Below are 21,128 nucleotides of genomic sequence, written 5' to 3'. Positions count from 1 at the left end.
GAACGATTTATAATGTTGTGAGAAAGGGTTTTCAAAAACTGCTTTATTGTACTGTTTACACACACAACATCACAAACCTATGTAATCATGTCATTTAATTCTTGAAATTCGAAACCGTGCGATACACATTGTTTGTTTACTTTATTCTGAACAAACATTTAGACCAAACATTTTAAAAGGATTTCTAAAAGAGATGCAATTGTAGCTCTGTTAAACACAAACAGAAAATGTATAAACAGTAAATGGATTAAGGTACATTAGAAAACAGTTTTTAAAAGTAGCACTAAAGAAAGACATAAAAGGAAACCAAGTTTATGTTTAAAGGAAGGATACACTGTAACAAAATAATAGTGCAAATGTAGTAGTTCAAAAATATTATTGCAAAATCAATGCGTTTTAATGTGAACTAATAAAACAATCCAATACGTTGACATTCTCAGAAACAAATACACTTTAAAAAGTCAACACATTTTTTCAAAAGCAACTCCGTTGGAAAACTGTCTCTTTCCTGTAACTCAATAACCTGAGGATTACATTATATTGTGATGACTTCACCTCTATGGAAAACACCTGATCTACTTCCTGCTATGCTTGTACTTATTTGGCAGCTGATGTGACCCACTGCCAGGTACACAAGTACAAATGTATTTACCTTATTAAAGGGTCTTTGAGTTCTGCAGTGCAAGTCCTAACGGGTCAAAACAGTTTGTACTAGAACTTAAGTGCAAATAAATCCAAGCTCTAACAGCTTTAACAACAAAACATGGCATCATTCAAAAAAACACTCTAAAGCGGATCCAATTTCTTTCGAGTCCCGTGATTTGAATTCCCATACGTAGAAGAAAAGTGGTCCGTGTACACAACTGTACTTATTTTCACAGTGTCTGCACATTCAAACCTGGAAGCTGCCATTGTATAACTACTGTAGAGTCTAATTTGATGGCCGTTTAGTAACTCTGAAGGAGAAGCAAGTGTTGCTCTTTCACTTTACCTGCTCTGATTGATCCGGAGTCACTTTCTCTTTGTCAACCTCTTCTCCTGGTTCCCTTCTTCTTCAATACATGAAGATGAGTAATATCGAAGCCCCTTTTGCAGCATCAGACATGAAAGTAATATCTATTAGACAAATACAAGTAGTAAGTGGGGATGGCTCACTCAACAAAATACCACTTACCTACTGTATGTGTACATCTTATTCCCCAACCAATACAACTAAGCCAAAAAAAGACTACTTGAAAAACACTGACTTTATGATTCAGGTGGCACTTCATGACCAATTTGAAAAGATATACAAATGAAGGTGTGATTTTGTACCAAACAACGTTATCGTTTCTTTGTAGAATATGAAGGCTGCAGCACCACAATGACTTTTAGTGATTTTGATAACATTTTGATTATATGTTCAGACCTACTTCTTAAGATGGCAAATATCATTTTTGGACATGTCCTTCAAGTGTGATGTTAGTACTGTATTATCCCGCTGTTGTTTGTGATTATAACAGATGTTTCTCCCTTTACTTCCAGCTGCATTCTGGGGTGACATCGCTTTAGACGAGGAGGACCTGCGCATGTTCCAGATCGACAGGACGATAGACCTCTCACAGCACACACACATGCACACACACTCCCGGCAGGGGCACACGTCTGGTAAGTGGACTCAACATCTCACTCTCACTCAATAATCATCATGTAATCCTCTCTCTCGCATGCTTCCTCTGAAACTCTCTCCCTGATTACCCATCGTAGAGTAAAGCCGCTTCAATAGGAAGAGGACAGAGGCCACCTGAGGATATCAGCGTTTATTGTACATTGTTTTGATTATTTGCTCATGTGTGTATCAGGTGGACTGGAGGAACAGGAAATCTCTGAGAAGAAAGGATCTTTATATCTTCTGCTGGAGAGAATACGCAGGTTTGGCTTCGGTAAGGACTGTAAACTTAACTTTTCATGTTCAAGCTAATAAACTACAAATCCAAAATCACTTACCTTACTGCCATAATGACATCCTGGCTCTAGCATGAAGCCTCTGGTTTCCATTATTTTTTATTCAGTATGGAAACCAACTGTTGTGCAGGGACTGAAGGCTTTTAATAGACCCCTAAAAAAAGCTGTTTAAAGGAAGTTTGAATGCACTACCAAGAGGATCTTTGGTTGCCGCTTGCCACTTTAACCATTTCAACTTTGACAAAAGGGGTGATGAAAGTTTCACTGTTATAAAAAACGTGTATCACGTTTAAATTATCTGAAAGTTGATTGATTTGATGTGATAGTGAAATCATTCAAACTGAATTAAGTAAATGAAGTGGCTTTCTTGGATCAGTACTGCACAGAAAGTTGTTTCTTCTTCTGCATTAAAGTCATTTTGGCTCATTGTTACAAGTGGGACACATATACAAAGCAATGTTGGTTTTTCCACTCTAATCCAATATGAATACAGCTTCGTCATTTAATGGAGAATCTCAGATTTGAACTTTTTGACAGTGATAAAGTCAGGCACCTATCCTTTATTTAACCAGGTAAAAGACTCATTGAGATTAAAATCTCTTTTCCAAGAGTGAACTACGAATTTTACTATGAAGTAAAGTCTGAGAAATGCATCAGCTTTATAATACATCTGCTTTCAATACTCTGAGTGTTGCTAGATCTCTGACGGTTCAAGTCTGTCTTCTTAAAGCTCTTTGCAAGTGGGCTAACAGCTCACCTCATTCAGTATTTATCATAAACATATTTAAATGAAATGTTTAATAAAACAGTATAATTGCACAGTCACATCTATATCTGTATGAGTTGTATGACCCTCTTAGCTGAGAACAAACTCTGAAAGGTCACGTATAATAAGACCCAGTGCGATCCAATAATCTTAGAGCTAAATTATATATCAACATTCCTATTAATAGACCAGTCATTTATTCAGTTTGAACACACATAGCAAGATCTTGTTTTTTTTCCTCGCTTTGTTAGACTATCTTCCCAAGAACTTCAGCAGGGGGGCGGCCAATCCGAAAAGCCAAACCGGGAAAGGTGGGAAGATCAGGAAGGTTGTGAAGAGACGTATTCCTCGAGCAGCCACGTCCCGGGCTGAGAGGATATGGCCTGGAGGAGTCATTCCCTACGTCATAGGAGGAAACTTCACTGGTAAGCACCTGAACTGGACTGCTGCCTGTACGCCTCAACTGTAAAATACACACTGACGTGTGATTGTGTGAAAGTAGGATGTGAAATGTGTGGGTTTCAGGTAGTCAGAGGGCCATGTTTAAGCAGGCCATGCGTCACTGGGAGAAACAGACGTGCGTAACTTTCATTGAGAAAACGGATGAGGAAAGCTACATCGTGTTCACCTACAGGCCCTGCGGGTGAGTTTGGTGAATCTCTTTGTGTATGTGTGTGTGTATGTGTGTGTGAGTGTGTGTGTGAGTGTGTGTATGTGTATGTGTGTGTGAGTGTGTGTGTGTGTGCACCTAGAGTTCAGTAGTGACCTTGTCACAGCGAGAGACCATACGGTCACTCAACAATGGCTCCGCTTTCCTTCCTGTCCTGCTGCTGTTTCCCCATCCCAGCGATCACGCTGCTCACTCCAAGTTTTTGTATGTTTGTGCAGTTTTTTGTTCATACTCTGCAGAAGAGCATTGTTCTGTCGAGTGGCAGCACGATGGGGTCAGAGTGTGTTTGTACAGTGGTGGCTCTTCACAGACTGGCTGAGAGGTTTGAGATAGGGCTGCACGATATATCGTGTCGTGACGATAATCGCGATATGCGCATGCACGATATTCACATCACGTGGACGTGCAATTTTTTTAATAAAAAAAATAAAATATATATTATTAATATTTTTTTAATTTTTAGGACATTATATTGCGATATTAAGTAGGCAAATTAACTCAAACACGTCATGTTACAATTATTTTCCTACAAAAGGAAAACTTGCGCGGCTCTCATGTCAGGGGTACTTGAGTGAGTGACATGCAGGCTCTGCATGCACAGCAAACCACCAATCACAATCAAATCTCCAAAGCAAACGGACCCGGTGATTAAAGATAAAAACACTGAATAAAGAGCTAGCTCAACTTGTTGCTCTGATAACTTAAGATCCAGACGTCCGTGACTAAAATCCTTCATCCGGTTAAATATAGTTAAAAAAATACCAATTGTATAGCATTAAAGTTCAAGAAAGGAAAAAATCCCGAAGTATGTTTTTTCCAATATCGTGCAGCCCTAGTTTGAGATGTTAGGGTTCATCTCTCTGAACTGTTGTTGTGCAGACGGATAAAAGAATAAGACATGTAGAATAGATAAATAAGTTGATAAATTAATAAGTGGCAGTAAATGCACCAATAGCAAATCTGATGGATGATTAATTGAACTCAATTACAAAAACAACATTCACTATTATTTTATACTACTGTCAGTCAAATCCTTCGGGATAATCACTGCTTGTTGTACAGAAGAACCAATATGAAGATTTGTTGCATAATTCTTACCAAATGTCCTATTGTGCTTTTCAGAATTCAGACATATCTTATGAACATTTTATTTTGACTTGAAGTGAACAAGGCTGGTCCAACATCTGTATTGTTACTAGTGACAAGAAAAGATTCAATAGCACCAAGTATGAATAAATATACATATTAACTGTTAATTGCCAAAATCTTGGACAAACTGTTTGGCCACATTTGTAGTCTTATTTTCTTACCCTCTTTTTAATGGAATGGAAAGTTTTTTTTATAAACAAATCTTATCTTTCTCAAATATTATGCCAAGAAAAACCACATCCAAGCTTAATTATTGATTCCAATACACAGCGCTTGATTCTATTAGAACTTCTGTGGACTTAACAATAATAGTTAGGCAGAACAGTGTGCAATAATCTGTACGCTAAAATATATTAATATGTTTTGGTTGAACGAAGAAACTGCAGATTGTATTATGTTTACCTTAACATTTCTTGTTTTTTGTAGCACCTCGTATACTTTATTTTTGACAATGTATTCTATTTTACTTAAAGAATGGAGGAATCTGCAGAAGTTCATTTTAAAATGTATCTTATTTTTTAAACGTAAATGCCATTTCATTCAATGAGTGACAGATCAGCGTGTTTACAGATGATGCCAGTTTTCTCGTCCTCTGTGATTGGCTGGCTGCATCAGAGATTAGACACTTTAATCTCATGTATAAATACCCTGCAGCTTGGATGTGTGACAGAAACAGGCAGACACTGGGAGAGAAAGGAATAATAAATATATAAATGATGTTTTATTAAAGAAGCCCAGTACATAGCATGTGGCACCTGTCGTGGGTGAAGTGCTGGTACTAAAGCTGTAAATGCTGGAGTAAAATACTCTTATCTACTCCAATGTCTCCTGATCCCTACCCTGCAATCAGCTCGCTGTATAACTTTAATCAGATTTGTTAGCCTGGCCCCAGATGTCTCGGTTAACCAGAAAAATGTGTGTTTGTGTGAGTGTTCTGTGAGCAGCAATATGTGAATTCTCACAGCTTATTTTTCCCATTTGGTTATGAAACCACAGCGTTATCAGAGCGTTGTATGTAAATAAATCCTGACTTTTTCCCTGTGGTGGACGTAGTATGGGGCAGGAAATCCTGGAAAGACTGTGTGAGTCTGGGTGTGTGTGTGTGTGAGTGTGATTGTGTGTGTGTGTTAAAACTGCACTGCTTTTTTCCACTGCCAAATGTGTAGTAAATATCATCCGCCTATCTCCCTGCTATCAACTTCCTACTAATCCTTATTAGGTGTTGTTCCTATGTGGGTCGTCGTGGCAACGGGCCCCAGGCTATCTCCATAGGCAAGAACTGCGACAAGTTTGGCATCGTGGTGCACGAACTGGGTCACGTCATTGGCTTCTGGCACGAGCACACGCGGCCTGACCGTGACGATCACGTGACCATCATTCGAGATAACATACAACCAGGTGAGAATCGGTACCCACGATGCACCTGGGCCTCGGTTAAGAAAACTATAGGGTCAGTAGTTAATTTATTTTATTTGATATTGCCATCACAGTAGCATTTGAATTGGACCTAAAATGTATACGCAAGCAACGGATGCAATAGGCTTTGTGTTAGTAAGAAAACGATTACTTTCAACACCTGTCCCCCTTTTTATAAGTTTAAAATAGAAAAAAAAATATATACAGATACAGTAAAATCACAAATTCATGCTCAACTAGAACAGCTTTCGGTGAGCACAGTCCTCTGCCATTTCCAATATCCCATAAAGAGCTCTTCCGATGCTCCCATTTCCAGAGTTAGGAATTCTGTCCTTCGTGAGCCTTAACTCGTAACAAGGAGGCGTGTGGCGCAATGGACTTCACCCCAAATTGCTCCTGTGGGGACTTTCCACAGTATTGAGTATGTAAGTCGCTTTGGATAAAAGCAAGTAACATGTAATGTAATATAACATGAACTCAGAGATTGCTCAGAGCGTAAATACAACACGTAGATATTTGTTACAGAGTTGTTGTTTCGACTTAAGGATGAGTTCTTGGCAAAACTCCTTTTACCGATTACTCTGGCACCAAACGATTGCAGCACTAATGTCCTATCTGACAATGTTCAGACATTATTAATGTATCCGCCCTGTGATTCAGATCTGCTCCAAATGTAATGACTTCATCCCTGGCCCATGCTACACCCCTTTTCAACAAGTTTTATGACAACCCGGCCAGTAGTTTCTCCATAATCATGCAGACAGACAAACAGACTTACCAAAAGGAAAACAAAACCTAATTCCAGGAGGTGATACATTCACTAATACATAGACAAAACATAGACAAGAGAAAACATAGATGTGTCTACAGGGGTATTAGGGGTGAGAACAATCTCATCTTCCTTTTAGGCATTACTTAATTAAAAACATTTGTATTGCATTAACAGAGGAGACTGATTGTCAAACTCTGTTAAGCGTAATACAAGTTTCTAAGAGGAGTTATATGAGGACGTTTTTGGACAACGCTTGTGTCAGGCCTGTGTGAGTGTGAATAAGTCGTCTAATGACTGTGAAGTCACCTTGACCCTCCGGACTGTCTCTTTTCCTCCCACACACTCCTCTGAACACGACTTTGCCAGAAAGGTGTTAAATCAAATGACAGACCACCTGACCCAAGTTTTTATTTAGAAACAAATCTGAGCTCTCCACTGCTCTGCTCAATTGGACTTCAAGTATTTTAATATATGCCGTAATCCACATTTTGTTTTTTAGCTTTGTGTGTTCTGTAAGGATTATACGTGTTTGCGTTCATGGTGGATGAGTGATACAATTGAGATGTTCTTATACGCTGCTGTGCTTTTCGTGTGTGCAAATGTGTGTAAATGGGTGTATGTGTGCTTCGCAGGCCAGGAGTATAACTTCCTCAAGATGGAGCCAGGGGAGGTCAACTCTCTCGGGGAGCCATATGATTTTGATAGCATCATGCACTACGCCAGGAACACCTTCTCACGGTAACTAGCGGCACAGTCTGCTCTCATGACCTGTGTTGAATTTAGAGTTCATATACACACGCTGAAAAACAAAGCAGACTTCAAACCTGAAAAACTTTTCTTTTGTGAAACGTTGGTTTTGATTTTTTGAATATTTTTTTATGTTGATGTTGTTTAGTGGAGCTGATAGTTAAGACTACCCTTGACCAACTTTTTATCACTCAGGGCAAGTAAAGGCATGTTAAAAGTGAATAAAGAAAGACTGCAACTATTTATTACCCTGGCCACACGGTAAACAAATACCAACAAACATATGTCCAATTCAAGCAGCTGTAATTATAGTTATAAAATAGTTTTTCCATTTCTTTTTACTTTTGACCCATTAAACTAACCAATATCTTCTTGTGACCACATGTCATTAGTTTTGATGTCTTCTGGCTACGACCAGCTCAAATAAAAATAGATTTTTTTGCCAATGTAAAAACAATATGGAAGGGGTTGCCTGTTGTGATAACATATTACCATATTAACTTAAAAGTTGATGATATAGATACAGATATATATTCAAAATACCTTTTTTCGAAGAATAATACATAATATGAAAGGGGCTTGAAGAGCTGCAAAAATCCAGGAATTCACAAAACAGGCAAAACACAAAAAAGGTCCTCATAAACACATTTGTTCTGCCATCATATCATCCTAATCAGAGTCGGAATCCGAATACCTTTATTCATCCCGCAGAGGGGACATTTGCATTTGTTACAGCAAGAAAAGAGCCAAAGACAGCTTAATATTAACTAAGAAGAATGCATAAAAATGAAAGATACAAAAATAAATATAAATTAGACAATTTTTTGGGTGGTTTTTGACCCCACTGTGTTGTTTTCTCTCAAACATCTGGAATCAGCCAGTTATTTGTCAGTATGATTGATCACAGGTTTACTTTCCATGTGAGGATGCTTTTAGTCGTTGCAATATCTACTCCTTAAACCTCTTCAATTCCCCCACTCTGCTCCATATCACAACACAAAACAAGATAGTGATAGGATGATTAGTATTTGCTCTGAGATCATAAATTGTGATGTTTTGAAGAAATATGAATGTGTGTTGAAATATCTCGTTTCCTTCCGAAAGGGGGATGTTTCTGGACACCATCCTTCCGTCCAGAGATGAAAATGGGGTCCGGCCTGCTATTGGCCAGCGCACCAGGCTCAGTAAAGGAGACATTGCACAGGCAAGGAAGCTGTATAGATGTCCAGGTACTGATATATTTACTATGAGGTAGTGTGTGTGTGTATCTGCTAGTATCTTTAGTGTAAAAAATGTGCCCGCCCTTTCGCTCTCCAAGGCACAGAGGCGAAGTTAAGTAATTTGTTTTTCCATGTGACGCTATCTCCCTTTTTTCGGGTTTCCCACACATCATAAACACTCTTTGTGTGCTGTTCGGGGATCCCTCAGGTCCCTGCTGCGCGGTACTTACGTGATCTGGAGCCACTCTCAAGCTGAGCTGTTTGGTAATTTTGCGAAAATGTGAGCAATTGCTTTTTGGCCCACGCAAACATCCCCAGGACAGGTTCAAGCTTCAGGTCATCATGTACACACTTTGTCCTCAATCTTAGAAAAACAGATTGAGTAATATTTGTCACCATTCTGGTCTGTTACATTCACCAAAGCCCCTTTTTTTATAATGATGTTTTTGATCTTGATGTTGTTCTGGCAAAATACAATTCATATGAAAATATGCACGTGTGGCATTTATTTTTGTGTGTTAATATGAATAATCCCACATATATAGCGAAAAACAAGACTGAATTTGCGTGTCCCAGCTGGAAATATACAACTTCAACCTTATAAGGTCATATTTGAGTGATACCATATTCACTGACAGATGAACAGAGCCCCAGGGCATTGTGGGGGAAAACAGCATGCATGATGGGATAGGAGTGGCACATTTGGCTAACCTCCTTTTTGAAAGGGAGTGACAGCATTAGTCTCGGTAGGAAAATAAAAAAATGAAGACAGCAATATTGTGTGAGAAATGTCCTTAACATTCCAATCCAGCTGCAAATCATTTTATGTTGTTGTCTTTTGTGTGATTAAAATAAAGTCAGTCTTGATCACTTAAAAGTGGGGTAGGTAAGTTTGAGAAACCGGCTCGAGATACACTTTTTGTCATATTCCATGGAATGCTCTTAACATCCCGATAGCAATGAATATCTTAAGTGCTTTGACAAAAAATCCATAAAGAAATTTCATCTGTGGAAGCCGTAGTGCTGTAAAAAGCACGACCAATCATTTTAGCCGGCCCGGCTAAAATAACTGGATGGCCTACCTGCCTGTCAGCCTTCCATTTGTGCACAAACTTATCTCGTGCCCTCATTGGTCATGTGCGTGTTCATGTGTGTTGGAGGAGGGCCTCTGTGAGGAAGTGGCAGATTTTTTCCGGCTGTGTATTTTCAAATTCTAGTGCACTCGAGCTGGTTTCTCCAAAATGACCTACCCCACCTTCAAAGTAAAATTACTTTATTCTGCTCCACAGTGATGAGGCTTAATGACTGTGGTTAGACCTCACGTTTGCACTGATACACACAGGAAAACAAACACTCATGCTGCTGTCTCCAAAATTGAACAAGCCAAACACAACATCAAACACAAGTTTGTTTTGGAGGGCAATTGTAATTCCTTTACGGTTTTCCTAATCAGGAAAACCCCCTCTAAAAGTTTCCATATGGACAGATCAGATATTAAAGAATGAAGCTGTTGTTTCGACAAAATAGTCTGTTGTAAATTTATTTTGGTAAATTGGCAGTTAACAATTAAGAATAATAATAGAAATGAGAGCCATGTGTTCTTAGTGATGTACCAATCACAAGCATCGGTACACAGATGAAAGGATTACGCACAACAGCAGGACTCACCACAAAAATGTAACTCCATCTGTATGTATGTGTGTGTGTGGGTGTGTTTTGGAATGTGTGTGTGTGTGTGTGTGTTGCAGCATGCGGAGAGACACTCCAAGAGTCAACGGGCAACTTCTCATCCCCTGGTTACCCCAACGGATACCCATCATACACACACTGCGTCTGGAGAATATCTGTTACACCAGGAGAAAAGGTGCACACACACAAACACACACAAACAAACAAACTCATGGGCACACACACACACACACAAAGTGACACACACAGAGTAGCAGTGAATTTGCATGCATTAACAGTAAGAGCCTGCTGATGACGATATATTGATTATGTCCTCACACACTACAGGAGCCTTCCTCATCGCCACCTCTCTTCATCTGGTCTCAGGTGCAAACATCTGTATTAAATATGTTAAATATTTACTTTTGCTCCTCCAGATTGTCCTCAACTTTACCACCATGGATCTGTATAAGAGCAGTCTGTGTTGGTACGACTACATTGAGGTCCGGGACGGATACTGGAGGAAAGCTCCGCTGCTCGGTAAGACCAGGGGACCGTCAGCCAGAGGGGCGCCGGCTACTCTTTAGTAAACTGGCTGTTCTTGTTAGCACGTTCCTTCTTTAGCTCATTCATTCTGCTGAGATCACCTCAGATGAACAAGGTTACTTCCACACTGACATGTTAAAAATGAATTATTTTTGTAAACCTTGCTTCTATGGTGTTTTTAACCCTGAATCAGAAAATGTTTCAAATGCTGATAATAGTTGCGCTGCTTTTTAGTTTGATACTCCAGGATTGAGCTTTAGACACGGTTTGATTCCAGATTGTCTCATTAGTCACAACAAATCCTTCCTTGATCGAATAACCCTTTTTCAGAATAAAACAAACCAGCTTTAACTACCGTTGGTTAAAGTCCAACATTGATAACAAATTACAAACATTGCTGACCTTTTAATTATTATTTTGTACTACAACACACTTGCTGTGACTGTAAACCCATGTCCAGACAGACAGTACCGTACTCTATATAAATGTTTCATATTTATGTTGTTATCGTGTTTTTCTCATCACTTTTCATAGGCTGCATTTAATAAAAAAACTTTGGACAACCGAGTTATCTTTCATACAGGGGTTTGTTTTTACATGTGTGTTTTTAACAGGCAGGTTTTGCGGGGATAAAGTTCCTGAAGTCTTGATCTCCACTGACAGCAGGATGTGGATTGAGTTTCGTAGCAGCAGCAACTGGGTGGGAAAAGGCTTCGCTGCCATCTATGAAGGTATCGCTTCTTCCATAGAAAACCAATATTCACATAAATAAATAAATATGTATAAACACACATATTGTAAACTCACAGCACACAATGAAAGAAAGACTGGTTTCAAATGAGATGTTAGGCTTTAAGAAGTCTTCTTGAATTATTTATACATTCACGTGTTTCAGGTGTTGTTGGTCAGTGTAGTTTATGCTAATTTGTCCCATCTGTCCGTCTGTCTGTGTCTTTGTCCCTCTGTGCAGCGATCTGTGGAGGGGAAATCACCAAGGACTCAGGACAGATTCAATCTCCTAACTATCCTGATGACTACAGACCGTCCAAAGAGTGTGTGTGGAGGATCACTGTGTCCGAGGGATACAACGTCGGGCTCAGCTTCCAGGCCTTTGAGGTGAGTCACTCCGTATGTGTGTGTGTTTTTCTTCCTTCCCCTTTGTGTGTGCGCTCAGGAATGTCTGGGTCAGATTTCACGCTCGTATAGCTACTAGGAAGTTAATAATGTTAGTCCTGCATGTGTTTGTGTGTGTATGTGTGTGTATGTTAGGATTAGTTTTGTGCTGTAAAAATGTCAGTTAAATGACTCAATATGTCCCCATCCTCACTTCACTCTTGTAAGGTCAGAGTTCAACGTAACACAGAAGCAAAGTTCAACCTCATTTCAAATCGCTTTAGTCTCAGACACTTCTCTTGGGTTTAACGACACAAATAATGTCTTGTGCAAAGATTGAATTTGAACTTGTAGTTTTCGCTGAAATATTTGATAGTGACAGGATGGATGTTGATATTCACAGTGTTTTTTGCATCTACAACGTGCATGAATGGTTTTGTAGATCGAGAGGCACGACAGCTGTGCCTACGACTACCTGGAGGTCCGAGACGGCCCTCTGGAGACGAGCCCTCTGATTGGTCGATTCTGTGGCTACGACAAACCTGAGGACGTGCGCTCCACCTCACACACACTGTGGATGAAGTTTGTCTCAGACGGGACGGTGAACAAGGCCGGCTTTGCTGCTAACTTTTTCAAAGGTGTGTGTGTCAGCTGGTTTTCTCAATATATTCTAACACAAAGGAAATAGATGTGCGCTGACTTGTCTGACGTGTTTTTCAGAGGAGGATGAGTGTGCCAAGCCAGACAATGGTGGATGTGAACAGAGGTGTGTAAACACTCTTGGCAGCTTCAAGTGTGCCTGCGACCCGGGCTACGAACTAGCTCCTGACAAGAAGAGCTGTGAAGGTAACCGTGTGTGTGTGTGTGTGTGTGTGTGTGTGTGTGTGTGTGTGTGTGTGTGTGTGTGTGTGTGTGTGTGTGTGTGTGTGTGAGAGAGAGAGAGAGAGAGAAAGAGAATCATTCATGTTTGTATGTGCATTCCTTTGGCTGTTGCAATTTTCTTCTGTAGGATATGAGTCTACCTCATCAGAAAAAAAAACATCCCAACGGCCTCCATCAACAGGAAAAAACATCTTTCTGACACAAAGCCACATGTCTCTCAGCTCCAATGCCAAACATTCTGTGAATGTCCTTTAATTCCATGAAGTTGATTGGTTCCCATAATCTCCCACATATTGAAACAACTGACCAGACCACTTGTGACGCAGAGAGAATACGCTATGCGTTTCAAATATCCAAACTGTCGTTTTGCTCTATTCTTTGAAGAGCAGTAGTTACTCCCGATCCCCAGTGAAATAATGTGGGAAAATCCTGAAGAAGGTGGATAACATTTAATTAAAAAACAAAGAGAGGATTCTAGCCGCAGACTGAATCAGTCATTCAGAACTAAAAGAAGCACGGCGATGAAATTGTAGGAAAAAAACAGACTCTTGACCAGAGTCACTACCTAATGCTAATATACGAGGCTTTTAAGCACGGGACTCCCAATAGGTTGTTCTGTGAAATGCTGTCTTTGTGGCTTGTCTGAAATGTCTGTGTGTTTCCAGCGGCGTGCGGCGGTCTCCTCTCAAAGCTGAATGGCACCATCAGCACTCCTGGTTGGCCTAAAGAATATCCGCCCAACAAGAACTGTGTGTGGCAGGTGGTCGCTCCCACTCAGTACCGCATCTCCATGCAGTTTGAGGCCTTTGAGTTGGAGGGAAATGAGGTGAGTGTTTGTGTGTGTTCTCTTTTAATGGGCAAAGTAGCCATCTTGTTGATGTGTGTTACAAGGGCCTTGTTTGTGTGTTTAGGTGTGTAAATACGACTACGTAGAGGTGCGCAGCGGCCTTTCACCGGACTCGAAGCTGCACGGTAAATACTGCGGCACCGAGGTTCCCGAAGTCATCACCTCGCAATATAACAACATGAGGATTGAATTCAAATCTGACAACACCGTCTCCAAGAAAGGTTTCAAGGCTCACTTCTTCTCAGGTAAGGCACTTGTGTTACACCTGTGTGTGTGTGTTCGTGTCTCAGTGGGTGGGAAGAGCACTTTTTTGTGTTTGGATAGTGCAAATCAAATATGATAGCTCACCGGGTGCTTTGCTAACCCCCTAACCCTCACATTAATATTGGATGAACATGCAAAGCAAATTTTAAATGTAAATTGAAAACCTTTTGTTAATTCTTTGTAATTTATTTGACTGTGTTATTATTTGTACCTATGATATACAATTCATACTCACTACTAGTGCTGCACAATACATTGTTTTATGCTTTCTTCCTGATTTCCACCTGCACGAGAAACGCAGAGAGAAAAAAAAAAGTTTCGAAGTTTTAGTTGAAAGCAATTAGTAAATGACATTATAGAATGCAACTATCATAGTTTTTTTTTATTATTGGTGCCTTTCATTTTCAGTTCAATGCTCAATTTTTCCAAAGCAAAAAGGTTGAAATGCTGAGTACATTTCAATATCTTCTTATTCATTGCAGTATTATCCTTAGCTTATTTAACAATGTCATCACATAAGGCATATGTTACTCATTGTGCATCCCATGTGACTCCATTGTGGTTAAATGCTTAAGTTTAGACAAGTAAAACACTGAGTTAGATCACCGTCATGCGGTTAAACATCAAAAACAGTGAAAGCTGGTGGAAGATGGAATTAAAACCAAATTCTTCAGCCCTGATTCTTTTGTCTCCCTCCACTGAGTGTTTGCTTGTTTGTATGTCGACGTATGTCATGTTTTTTTAGTATTTGTGTTATTTAATATCCATATGTTTGCACACCCCTCTGTTTTATTGTCTGTGTCGTGCTGTGTCTCCGCTCCTCCACACTCCCACCCTGCCCTCTCTCCCTCAGACAGGCTGGCTCTGTGTCGTATGATTGTGTTTGAGTCATGCAAGGACATAAAGCGCCGCCGCTCACCCCCCCGCGGCCTTATCAACAAGCTGGCAACCTCATCAAAGGTCAGAGGTAACATGACCTCACAATCGGACTCTCTGATTGGCTCTCGTCTACCATGTGACAGGGAATGGAGTGATCCCGTTTTATCGTGGATCATCGTTTCACTCCATTCTCCTCCAGAGGGAAACATGTGCTTTGTCCAAATTCCATACTACAGATTAGTTTTACTGATATTATTTATACAACACAATAATAACATTTTACGTAATTTCAGCAGATGAATAATATCATTATACAAATGTATATGGGCCAAATAAAGGCTCAGTGCAAGCTGCAATTAGAAACTAAGATTAAATTGTTAAAGTTATGCTTTTTAAATATTTGCCATATTGTATTATATTTGTATCAAACAGTTTTCTTGTTATTATTGGCGTTAGGCACACAAAAAGGAATGTGTTTTACCAATTTGTTGTAAAAGAAAATAATAAATGTACTAAAGGAAATCGATCAAACTGCAAGCTACAGTACAGCCTTTTTCAAATGTCCAAATCTCCCAAATGTATAAAATATATTACTTTTTATTGTCTGGCATGTTACAGAAATGTCACAACTTTCCACTTTTTGTTTTAGTTGGAAATTAAATTGAATTGAGTTAATTTAATTTAAATGTCTTAGAGCTGTGAGAGTCCTTCTTTCTGTTGCGTAATAGGACAAAATGGTCTATGAGCACCACAATTGAAAATCAAATTAACATAGGTATGTACAATTTTTTTATTGTTACTTTGGAAACATGCACTGTACACCCTAGCAACCCACAAAGATTTAGTGCGTAGTTATGGAATTTGGACACAGCTATGATTCCCCAGTACAAAACCTCAACAAATATTCCCCACTCGCCGCTCCTGGGATGAATTTGTTGGATGTTAACATTAGATAATAACAATTATAGGAAGTTGTCCTGAAGCAAAGGTCCACATTTCTCTTTTATTACTCTAACATTTACAGTGAGTAAAAGCGAAAAGTTGAAACTGCTCCAACAGGCAACTTCAATTTAACATTTCCGTCTTCGTCAGAAGAACTAAAGCTGTCAACTGGATGAGCTCGTCAAAGTTAAACTCCCTGCAGAACACCTGGAAGTTAAAGCACTCACAGTGGTGCGTGGCTTCACAGAGGATTTACTAGGATAAAGTGTTTATGTGTGTGTGTGTGTGTGTGTGTGTGTGTGTGTGTGTGTGTGTGTGTGTGTGTGTGTGTGTGTGTGTGTGTGTGTGTGTGTGTGTGTGTGTGTGTGTGTGTGTTTGATAAAAGCTGCTGTGTGAGTGGCTCTTCTATTGTCAGAAGCTGTTAGTTGGCAAAGATCCATCAGCTTTAGGGAGGTCCCTTTGGCCTCCCACACATCTATTCTATGTGAGTTTGGATGTGTGTGTGTGTGTGTGTGTGTGTGTGTGTGTGTGTGTGTGTGTGTGTGTGTGTGTGTGTGTGTGTGTGTGTGTGTGTGTGTGTGTGTGTGTGTGTGTGTGTGTGTGGACATTGTATGGCTAACAAAAGGCTCAGCAAAGAGCCATTAGGGAGAGAGAAGTTAACGATGTCCATAAAGATGGGGGGAGGAAGTTATTGACTGCCATTTGTGAGTGAGTGTGTGTGTGTGTGTGTGTGTGTGTGTGTGTGTGTGTGTGTGTGTGTGTGTGTGTGTGTGTGCGTGTGGACATTGTGTACTTGACCTGAGCAAGATACAATGAACACTGGAGCATCTACAGCAAAGCTTCTTAGCCTCTGTTAGGGTGAGAATGAGCCCACAATGGCACCGTAACCACATCAGACACACACACACACACACACACACACACACACACACACACACACACACACACACACACACACACACACACACACACACACACACACACACACACACACACACACACACACACACACACACACACCCTTCCTCATGCTCTGTCTTCCTGTGCGGTCATCTGAAAATTCCCACCTCTCTGTCTCCGACACCGAGCGAGTCCTCCCTGTGATCCTCCAGCGCTCAGCTTCACTAAAAAGTGCTTTGTCATCATGCAGTCACAGTGACGAGAAGCCGTGTGGTGAGAAGAAGCCACAAATTAAAGGATGAGGGAGAGGAAATGACTAAGAAGCCTTACCAAAAACACCCCCAGTTGGTTTCTTTCAGTTTTTGTTTTAAGGCTACAAATATTTAAACATTTTTAACCTCTTAACGAGCAGCTGCCTGCCACTTATTATAAACTCATACTGTGCCGCCAAACATTGTTCAAGTTTACAGACAGCTTTATTCCCAGTTCCTGTGGACAACGGATTCCCGTGCTTAAACCTCTAAAGATACAAAATATGTCAAGCTGAATTTGGGGGAAATGTTTATAAAAACATATGACGTGACATCTGGAAATGGTTGGAAATGACATCTGGAAATGATAAATTAGGTCTTTATGTTTGAATATTATATTATAATATGACTTATGTTATTATTTTACTCACTGTAAACATCATAAAGCTTTAAGAGATGACAGGCTGATCCATAATATGGATAATACTGTCAGGGATATGTTTTTGAATTACATTAAAGCATTTTTGCTTTTCCACTGACAACGATAAAGTAAATGTAATGCTTCAGCAAGCAACTGGTTAGCCTAGCTTAGCACAAAGACTTACAGTACAACAGGAAAACAGGAAAACAGGGCCGTCCCCAAGCGGAGGACCCGGGTTCAATCCGTCTCTTGAGCATTTGCCACATGTCGTCCCCACTGTCTCCCCGTTCAGCCCTATCTCTACAATAAAGGCACTGGTTTCTCCCCCCAAAAAGCATCTGAAAAGCTCTGTAAATAAAACATATTTCTTGTTTAATCCATGCAATTAATGCAGCATAAAACAAAATCCCAGAAAGATTTAATGTGCCTTGCTGTACCAACTTAACTGTATCAACAACATAGAAAATACCACTTAATAAGGATTTTAATAAGGCGAGAATATTTAATAATTCAATTCTAGTTGATTTTATGTAACGGAACCGTTCCATAAACAACAGTTAGGACTCATTGAACTTTCAAGAAAACTAGTTCTTCTTGTTTACGTATATGCAAATGTATGGAGCAAACTGCCCCAATACCGACTCAATTTATTCATGGGATCTACATTTAGGCGTCACCATGACAACTTAATTCCCCACATTTCCTACAATGTCCTGTGGTAGCGAACAACACAGATCACAGAGAAGTAGGTCTGCAGCATCTTTCCAAATGTATGGAACGAGGCTCACAAGATGACGAACGAAGGAGACGTGTCGACAGAAGCTCTCGTCACATTTTTACAGCAGTCAGCTGAGTTAACATCAGATTGAACAGAGGCGGTCGGCCCAGGAGAGAACAGCTGATGTGAGAACAGCTGTTACGGTCAGAGATGTTTCCGAGCCAAGGCGTGAGTCTGACCACAGAGCAGCCATGAGCATGAACGCCAGGAGCAGCAGGAAGACAGTTTTATAGGCCAACAGAAACACATTACTCACACTAACTAACTCCATTTGTGTGTGTAGGTGTTTCTATAACTCTAACTTTATGTTATTGCTTTTTGTCATTATTTTTAGGGCCGCCCGCTATCAGTTCATTAATTGGTCGTTTTGGTCTTAGTCAACTTAAGATTCCTGTAGTCCATTATTATATTTTTACGGTTTCATTTATGAAGGAAATTTGTGAGCAAATCTCTGGAAAACTTAAAGTGGACCTATCATGCTATATTTGAATAATATATTGTTGGGCCATACCTATATAAAACATGTCTGTGAATCTTTTTTTTAAATACCAAACAGATTGCATTTTAGCCTTGCCTCATTTCGCTCTATTTGCTCTTTTCCAGCCCTGTTTTTGCAAGGGCTGATTCTGTGAGAAGTCTTCTTCGCTGCTTTTGTGGCAGACTACAGCGCCACTTACAGGCCTGGCATATGTACTACAGCGTCTCCAGCGCTTTCGAGCGGCAATGGCCGTGGCCCAACCCCCCATTCCCCTGATAGGTGGAGAGTTGCCCATATAGGCGGAGCACCCCTTTGACATCATAGAGGTGCAAATCAGAATCCACATGTATCAAATCCGTTGCAGCCCTGTTTTTAGAGATTTGGGTATGGAGGAAAAGAGAGAAGGTTGTATTTTCTGACACTTGGTGAGTTCCCTGACACACCGGGGACACATATTCATGTATAAAAGACGTACAAAAGTGCATTTTGCATGATAGGTCCCCTTTAAGATTTTAACTGTATTTTTTGTAGAACGTGGGATTGACAAATCTGTCGATTAAATCAACTAATCTATTTTACTGCAATAACTTCCTCTCCTCTAACCTTTCTTTGGAAATCTTAACAAAGCCACCGACACATAGTAGTAGTCTACAGGATCGGCTTCCACACAGCGGGTTGTATTAAACAGTCGATGTGTCAGTCCTGATTGTGTTTTTTTAAAAACATAATCCAACAAAAGAATAAACAGTTGAACGCTTACAACATTGAAGTAGCGCTTGATTAGTGCAGTAAGCAATAAGTGAGTCAGCTGGGCATGCTAACATTTGCTGTCAAAGGTACGGTTTCAACCATTCCCATTTTCCTCTGTTCTGGGAATAACATTTATTTGGAGAAAAGCTTGACAGGCCTGCAGTGCCAAACTGTTTTGGGGAGGCGTTTAGCATACTGTCAAAGCATCTCTTCCAGCTTTCACTCTCCTAACGCCCTGTAATAAATGTTTTAATTGACAGGTCAGTATCTGCAGGCTCACAGTTGTTGTCGTTGGTGATCATGTTTGCCTAGCATGATTGCTGAATATGTACTGTATGTTCATGTTTTCTCACTATGTTCTCTTTTACTTTCTTTTTTACTCCCATTGTCGTTGAGCTTACTTCCCTAGTTTGTTTTGATTGTTCTTCTTGAGAAGTCACTCTTTGTTTCTTCACATCTGCCTTTTCAATGCTATCTTTTTACTCCTTTACTTATCATCTTTTTTTCCAAAACTCTCTTCCCCTTCCTCAAGGTCTCATCTTTCCGCTCCTCTCCCCTGCTTGACCTCTTGCTTCCCTCCACACCTTCTTTTTTTTTCTTTCTGTTTCCACATGATTGATGTGTTGCATGTGTGTCTCTCACAGACAAAGATGAGTGCAGCAAGGACAACGGCGGCTGCCAGCACGAGTGCATCAACACGGTGGGCTCGTACGTTTGTCAGTGTCGCCACGGCTTTGTACTGCATGAGAACAAACATGACTGTAAGGAAGGTGGGTTTCACGTGCACTCACATCAGCACACACACTGGCATAAAAGCATGGGAGTGCACATGCACGTGCCGCCACATTCACACAAGCATGTGGCCCTTCACAAGAGCACTCTGCGTCCGGCTTACAGCCCGTACTCTGTTTATCCTCATCAGAGTCCTCATGACAGCAGACTGGACCTTTCCATTTGAGGACTGTTTTCTTTACATGCTTTCAGCTCCAGATCTGAAGGTTTGAGGCTTAAGATATGGAGATGTTCAACTTTTAGTTATAAATATGACAACTGAAATAGTGAAAATGGGATGACTTTGACTGGAGGTGTGTAAAACTTGACTGGCTTGAAACTTGAAAAAAAATCCTTGAGAAACGCCAATTAATAATAAAAAGACAGTGTCAGGCAGGTTTAGCTTCAGATGTTAAGTAATTGATCACTCTAATTCTATTATTGTTTAATATTAAAACTGCAAAATGATCTAAAATATTTGTATCTTCACTTTGAATTTTCTATTGATGACTTGTGACTGGCTCTGAAAGACTCGAGTTTAACTTTTCATTTAAATACATCAAAATGTTTTCAGTGAATTTGTTACTTTGCGTGGACTTGTCAGACATTACTCTATTTAATTACAGGTAATTTATAACATTATAATACAGCATTTGTTTGGTGAGAAGTTTTTGGTCTGTGGTCAGGGGTACGGATTGACATGAGACTTGATAATACAAATGTATTCAATTATAAAGTTCTTGTGTAGGTATTAAGAGATGCTTAACTTAATTTGCCTCATAAGACTTACAGTATAGTCACTGCAGCTGTGTCTGCTGTGATGTGTGTTTCTGTGTGAGGAACACACACACACACACACACACACACACACACACACACACACACACACACACACACACACACACACACACACACACACACACACTCTCTCTATCTATCTCTCTCACACACAGA

The 21,128-nt window shown here is 40.1% G+C and overlaps 1 protein-coding gene across 1 annotated transcript in view; it reads left to right on the top strand.

Moving 5' to 3' along the window:
* The window catches only part of tll1 (tolloid-like 1), a 43,249-nt gene that overhangs the window by 13,348 nt on the left and 8,773 nt on the right, over positions 1-21,128 (top strand). Inside the window, exons 2-17 of the mRNA XM_010796523.1 lie at positions 1,525-1,647; positions 1,842-1,922; positions 2,962-3,135; positions 3,236-3,353; positions 5,749-5,927; positions 7,350-7,455; positions 8,569-8,693; positions 10,433-10,548; positions 10,790-10,892; positions 11,513-11,629; positions 11,869-12,014; positions 12,454-12,649; positions 12,732-12,857; positions 13,559-13,719; positions 13,805-13,985; positions 20,048-20,173. Of these exons, the coding sequence (XP_010794825.1) occupies positions 1,525-1,647; positions 1,842-1,922; positions 2,962-3,135; positions 3,236-3,353; positions 5,749-5,927; positions 7,350-7,455; positions 8,569-8,693; positions 10,433-10,548; positions 10,790-10,892; positions 11,513-11,629; positions 11,869-12,014; positions 12,454-12,649; positions 12,732-12,857; positions 13,559-13,719; positions 13,805-13,985; positions 20,048-20,173 (2,178 nt within the window). The remainder of the gene's footprint in view (positions 1-1,524; positions 1,648-1,841; positions 1,923-2,961; positions 3,136-3,235; positions 3,354-5,748; positions 5,928-7,349; positions 7,456-8,568; positions 8,694-10,432; positions 10,549-10,789; positions 10,893-11,512; positions 11,630-11,868; positions 12,015-12,453; positions 12,650-12,731; positions 12,858-13,558; positions 13,720-13,804; positions 13,986-20,047; positions 20,174-21,128) is intronic.

This window comes from Notothenia coriiceps, unplaced genomic scaffold (assembly GCF_000735185.1).
Source record: "Notothenia coriiceps isolate Sejong01 unplaced genomic scaffold, NC01 NC01_scaffold00037250, whole genome shotgun sequence".
Taxonomy (NCBI): domain Eukaryota; kingdom Metazoa; phylum Chordata; class Actinopteri; order Perciformes; family Nototheniidae; genus Notothenia; species Notothenia coriiceps.
This window is presented reverse-complemented; position numbering and strand designations above follow the sequence as displayed.